Below are 7,269 nucleotides of genomic sequence, written 5' to 3' on the forward strand. Positions count from 1 at the left end.
CAAAATTGATTCAGCTCTATAAGCATTAAATTTAGTTAGGCATTGAGCCAACTATATAACACAACAGCATTACAACATTCCGTCAATTTGTATTTATAGTATTGCAACGTAGCAATAGACCAGAAAGTGTTTGCCTTTGCAACAAAAAAATGGGAAAATAATTTATTTTAAATAAAATACAAAATTTAATGTATCTTTAATATTTTAACAAACAATGTTATGGTTTAATCAACACTGAATATATATCATATTGGACAAACTTGACAAAAGTAACATAATAAATGTTGAGTCAGTTCTAGAGATTAAAATTGTAAATACGTTAAATAAATATTATCCAGAAATAATTTGTGCGATGTTTTTTTTCTGGATCTGCTGATATTAAGAAATATTAAGTAGTTTAAATGAAGTTGTCTATTATCAAACAGGTGTACCGCAAGCCTGCAACGTAAGAAGTTCTAGAAGATTTAAAAACATTGTAAAAGATAGATACATCCGCGTAAAGTATACCGGCCCGTAAAATTGTAGATCAGAATCTGTATCTATATATTTGACAATTTATTTAAAAATCAGTCACTCATTAGAAACAACAACAAAAACAAAATTGCTTATTTCAACTGCTCAATGATCTATGACCTGCATTTCTTACTTCGACATTTTAATATTTTAATACTTTCTATATATTTGACAATTTATTTAAAAATCAGTCACTCATAAAAAACAACAACAAAACCAAAAAATGCTAATTTCAACTGTTCAGTGGTCTATGATCTGCATTTCTTACTTCGACATTTTAATATTTTAATACTATCAATGAGTGATGGCGTATGCAATAATAACGTCAGAATAAAAAAACTTACACAGCCTCGTTTATATTTGTTGGGGTCGTCAGACCAAAACAAATAATGGTAGCGAAATTTCAGACCCTGATGTGCAAATGCCGAAAGTAGTCCAAACTCCTCGAAGCGGTTACTTCCCTATATATAACGTCGAAAAATTAAGGGCGCATTAATTTTCGTAAAGAAAAAAAGATCCCGATTGGCCGAAGTTTTCTAATATTGTGTTATTCTTATATCAACATGCTTATATTAAGCTCCATGAGTATTTACACAAGTGTTAAACATCATGTTTACCGTGAACAAAATATATCAAAATTAATAAGGGTTACAAACCCTTATTTAGAATAATATGGTTTCCTTCAGACTATTATGTTATGACTACCGCGTGGCCGAGGGGTTTACACGTTCGTTCTGGAAGCGAGAGGTCTGCAGTTCAAATCCCAGTTTTTTTTTAATTGTTTAAGCCATAAGCCAAATGTACATTGATTTGAATATCAGTGTTGCAATTAGTCTTATAGCCAATTTACTATAGTTATTACACTGGAAACAGCATTGGTGACACTATACAAACAAATTGGTTTATAATCTCACAAAATTCACCTTTCTGACATTCTGAGACCCAAAAGAATTATGTGCTTTGATTAATTAACTTGTCTAATGAAAGTCCAGTAAACGCACAAGCTAGATCAATTGTGTCTCCGACAAATTGCATCAAAATATCTACTCTCATTTATGTGAGCTATATAGTATATACAGTGTACTATGAATTAATGAAGGAAAAAACTGAAGATTTTTATCAATTGTTTTATCGACTTTTTTGTCAATTCAGATATTGTTACTGAAAGAAAAAATGTTGCTACTTACTATAACAATGCTGATGGGTCTCTTGTTCAGCAAAGGTAAGTTTTTGTAGTATAATTTTTTCATACATTTATGAAACAATTAGTTTTATTATTACATGTACTTCCTTGAAGACACTTATATGCTTCTGTTCTTAGTATTGCTTTTATTTAAACACGTGACTTTAATATGAATGTATCATTATAAAGATAATGAAATAGTAAGTGATCCACTATGTTTTCATGAGGACAGTGTGTACAAATCTTGCAAATTACTGTAAATAATTGATTTAAATAATATTTATTAAAAACTTAACAAGTATATTAACCATGATAATCTTAAAATTTATCTCGATTTGTGATTGCTTGATTTTTATCTGACATAGGCTGCTCCGAGAATTCAGTATTCTCTATTTTCCTGTACAGGTCTGTTTACGTCAATTTGAAAAAACATATGTTTTTATGAAATTAATTTTCACATTTCATCTATTAAAACAATATTTGCATACTTTTTTAAAGAAAGAGCTGTTTAATTATCCATATTTTTTCACATCCGATAGGTATAGCTTTAAACGAGTGTGGTAGATGCAGCTGCTGCAAAAATGGACCAACACGTTGTATATACTACAATGGTTATACTGATTTCTGTTTGGATGGTTGCATTGATGGATATTTTGGTGTTCAATGTGTACATGCATGTCATTATAGCTGCCAGACATGTACTAATTACAAATGGTGCAATAAATGTAAGGACGGTTATTATGGTAACAAGTGCAATCGCTGTCGAGATAACTGTCAATTGTGTATATCATTTGATAATTGTACCGAATGCAAGATAGGCTTCTATAATGGAAAAAAATATTTAAATAGTACCTATGAATATAACGATTGTCGCCATAGATGTTATACGAACTGTAGGTCATGTTCATCATACTATACTTGCCAGGAGTGTAAAATCGGCTATTACAATAACGGTAGGGTCACTATAAACGGAATAGATTATTCCAACTGTGCATACAAATGTGACAGTGTTTGTAAGTCATGTACATCAAAATATAAATGTACTGAATGTAACGATGGTTATTATTTCAATGCCAGCAACGACTTTTGTTATAGGTGTAAAAGTAACTGTATTTCGTGCTCATCGGAAGATATGTGTACATCCTGTATTGCCGGTAGATATAATAACCATTTCACTGATTGTAGGGAGACATGTAAACCAGAATGTAAGTCGTGTATCTCATCTGATAATTGTACTTATTGCGTATCGGGGCGATACGGTACTACATGTGAAAACAAATGCGCTCGGGGTTGTTTAAACGGACAATGTAATAAAAGTAATGGTGTATGCACTTGTAAAACTGGTTTTACCTCAGAGAAATGCATGAAATGTGTTAACAATAAATATGGTACAAACTGTGATATCGAATGTGAGCGAGGCTGTCTAAACAATAGCTGTGACGACAAAGGAGAATGCAGTTGCAAAAGTGGCTTTACTGGTGATAAGTGTGATAGGTGCGAAGAAGGAAAGTATGGAAATTTATGTGACAAAAACTGTCCTATAACCTGCTTAGCGTGCTACGGGTTGAAAAATTGTTCCGAATGTGTTCAGAGGCATTGGGGACATACTTGTCAAACATGTCCAACAAATTGTTTAAATTGCTCTTCCGAACGCACGTGTTCTACCTGTGTGAAAGGGTTTCATGGTGTAACGTGTAGTTTACCATGCAACAAAAACTGTAATGGTAGTTATTGCGGTCAATTAACTGGAAATTGCAGTAATGGGTGTAATGCTGGATTTTACGGAGAATTGTGTGACATGAAATGTAGTTCTAATTGTCTGCATTCTACTTGTGACAGAGAGTATGGTGATTGCTCACATGGATGCAACACAGGATACAGTGGAGCAAATTGCTCTCCGTGTAAGTTAATTCGCAATTATCGATTATTGAATTTGTGATATTTCAACCTTGACCATAATATTACACTGTCGTTATCATTGTAAAAACTGCAAATCATACTTTTTAACAATATTTGTAACAAATTTAAAGAGATAACAATTTGCATGTAGTTCAGATGAATAGATTGCAGAGACCTGTACTATACTATATGTGGCGTTTGTTTTAGTTTACCTGTTATTGACTAATCTTTGTCCATTAGGAATTCAATGTTCTCTTTATCTGAAAACAACAAGACAAACATGCTGAAACTTACAAAAATGTTTCTGGTATGAAAGCATTATATTAGGAAAAACGTAAAATTTATTTCTGAGTTTGTTCACATCATGACATTTGGCTAAAATTGGCACACCCTTAAGGGTCAAATGATTTAACATAGAGTCAAAGAAGAAAAGTTTCGCAGACCTTCTTCTCCACAACCAGTAAATCCAGAGCTTAGAAATTCGACATGTAGCAAGTAATTGAGGACAATTTCCACACATATGTAACGAAAAGGGTATATGAGGGTCATGATGACCCTAATATCGCTCGCATGATTATGAATACTCTTCATGTCAAGGAACAAGTTATGTTTTAAACTATAAACTCAAGCCGATATTTAAAACCTTAATCTTAAACTGATAGTTACCATAAAGTTCATATTTGACTCTGAAATAGTGTTAGTGATAAAACACAATAATGCAATTTCTAAGGGAAAACAACAGTTCAATTAGATGTCACATGCAAAATAAACGGTTTTCTTAGAAGAGACTGCCTGCTTTGAAATTCAATGCTAGATGGAAGGTTCATGGTTGCTATAAAAATTACACTTTGCCAAGTCTGACACTGGTTGCTATTAAGACTAAGCTATAGCTCTTGTAGAAGTAGAGACTATTTTTAAAAGTTTTTATTATAAACTAGAAGGAGGGAAATCTAAGTTCCCCCGGGTCTTGGCATTTTTGACCTGAGGGCTATAATTTAAACAATTTTTGTAAAGGTCCACCGACAATGTTTCCATAAAAATTATCTAGGCTAAAGCCTCAATAGTATAATAGAAGATTTTTGTTTACTTAACATATGTTAGAAAAATCAATGACCCCCTGGGGCGGGACTATAATTTTGCCTTAAGGACTATAATTTAAACAAACTTAGTAGAGGTTTATTAAATAATTTTTCATCTCTAAAAAAAATAAACTTTATCCCTTAATAAAGTTTTAAAGAAAAATTGTTTTTACTATAAACATATAAGGAAAATCTATATCCCTCCCAGATCAGCGCAATTTTAATGTAAACATTTTTGTAGAGGTCCACTAGACTGTAGAGGTCCACTAGACAATGTTGCATACCAAATATCTAGGCTGAAGCCTCAATATTATGATAGTGAACTATCACGGGCGTCAGTCCAATTTGAATAAGATTTTCAAGCTATACATTGTTTAGTTATTTGTAAAGCTTGCAATAGAGCATAGTTAGACATTTACTTTATATAAATTTTATATAAATACTTTCTTGATATATTTAGTCACCTTGAATTCAAAGATAATAATTTTAAATCTTAATTCATTTTCTTGGTATGAATGAATTCAATAAGGTCTAATAAGGTATATACTTGTATAACATACATGAATGTATTAAATTTTAAAATACAGTTACAGTATTATTTCTTAAAAGCCATCTTTTCAATTAAGCATAACCTATTTCTGAAAACATTTGATGAGACTTATATTAAGCTGGATTCATAAATGACCTTGACATTTCCGGCTTTGGTGTAACTGAGTACAACTTTATTATTATACCCCCATTTCATCTCAAGAACCGGTAAATAAACTTGAACATAAAATATCAATACAATTTCACAATACGCTGTGTGTTTAAAGTTTGATAACCCTGATAGATAGTTTGAAATAATTAAGTCCTTTCTAATCAAATTGGCGTCAAAAGTATATTATCTACATGTACTAAATTATCTCCCTATTTTACCAAATTATTATTAACAGATGATAATACTTTTTAGCAAGGCAATTAATTGTAATTATTATTGTATATCAAAGATGAAACGTTTTTAAATAGAGGTCTAGTTCAAATGTGTGATAGTTCTAGTTTATATTACAGTTATGAGTCATGCAGTTGAAACTCAGGACAATAAAGAGGTGACAATAGGTGTTACGGTCGGTGGATGCAGCTTCATTATAATTGTTATATTAGTTATTACGGTAGTTCTTCTCACAAAAAGGTCAGTGCAAGATAAGATATACAATTTTTCTAAAATATATTTACAATAATAACCTTGAATTTTACAGAAAAAGAAATTCACATTCATAATAAAATAACATCAAGTTGTATTAAAACTTATAACAAAGTTTCAGTTCTTATAGTAACGCCTATCCCGATTAGACTTTGTCACAAGTATAGATCAAGAGCTGCCTGCAGCCTTTTATGCAGCCTGACAAGGCTCGGTACTGTAATGTTCAATTTTTAACCTAAAACTAATTTAAATTTGCACTGTTTATATTACTAAGAATTGCAAACAAATAAATGTAAAGGCTAATGATCATGGTGTTTATAACCAGAGGTATCAAGGGGGAGAATCACGCCGTTCGTTACCGAAACAAAGAAGATGGTGGATGCAGCCGAAAAGTAAGTTTGTCCTTTTCTTCTCTGCAGTCCGTACTTCTCCACAACTTTTCCGGGCACACATGATTTTATTTCATGATGCTTCGTCCCGTACTTCTTTTGAAATGCGCGTCACTAGAATCGAACCGACAGAATTTTATACCGGTTGGATTTTGATAACGTATGGCTTCCTCTCTCAAATTCACTGTTTCCTTTACAAATATGTATATAAACTGAAACCATTGACTTTGAAAAAATGTAGTATTCATCATCTAAGCACCCATGCCCCTTCTGTCTAGATTTACCGCTGTAAATATTAATATCGGGGCAATTTGCTGGAAATGATAACGTATGGCGCATAAAATATCAATGATAACGTACGGCGCATTTTTCTACTTGGTGGATTTCCATTTGTTCAGTCAACTGATAATGAATTATTGGTATGTATAAATGATAGATATTTGAAAAAGTTATTTGTCAGTTCAGAAATAGATAATTGAACAATGCTGCCCCGTTGGGTATAAATATCTTTCTAGCTGGTGTCATTATAGATATTCGTTGTTAATATACTAACCTTTATCTACCAATAAAGACGCACATGCATACTTTGAGATAAAAATTGTATAAAATGCAGAATGGAAAGAAATGACACCACTTTCAGGGAACATTTGTGTCTTCACATCTTTCTAAAAGTGATTACACCCAGATGAAATGAGTCTGTGTTTATTCAATCTGGTCGCTCATTTAAAGAAAAAATCATAACAGAGAACAATGAATGAGTGTATGTTCTATATTGAATTAATTGAATGAGCTAAAAGTAATGTCATGCGAAAAAGTTCAATAAATTTAGTAAATCAGCAATTTCTTGTTTATTTGACGGGCGGTTAATTTTGAAACGCTACCATTTAGCGTGACGTTGTGCCACTTTGACGTCAGATATTTGCACGACCTAGCTATACAGTGTTTTTTAATTAAAATGAAAGGAACCTCATAATTCGATCAAAATGAATTTGCCTATCATATTCTGGCGTTTGTTTTACACAA

At 32.0% G+C, this 7,269-nt stretch overlaps 1 protein-coding gene across 1 annotated transcript; it reads left to right on the top strand.

Moving 5' to 3' along the window:
• Positions 1 to 1,670: 1,670 nt before the first annotated feature.
• Positions 1,671 to 5,939, top strand: LOC132722955 (multiple epidermal growth factor-like domains protein 10). Its single transcript, XM_060707578.1, has 3 exons — positions 1,671 to 1,735; positions 2,236 to 3,597; positions 5,725 to 5,939. Exons 1-3 carry the CDS (start codon positions 1,687 to 1,689, stop codon positions 5,892 to 5,894), a joined length of 1,581 nt encoding a protein of 526 aa, XP_060563561.1. The 5' UTR covers positions 1,671 to 1,686; the 3' UTR covers positions 5,895 to 5,939.
• The last annotated feature ends 1,330 nt before the right edge of the window (positions 5,940 to 7,269 follow it).

Source organism: Ruditapes philippinarum, unplaced genomic scaffold (assembly GCF_026571515.1).
Source record: "Ruditapes philippinarum isolate M1 unplaced genomic scaffold, ASM2657151v2 ctg17434_1_1_1_1, whole genome shotgun sequence".
Lineage (NCBI taxonomy): Eukaryota > Metazoa > Mollusca > Bivalvia > Venerida > Veneridae > Ruditapes > Ruditapes philippinarum.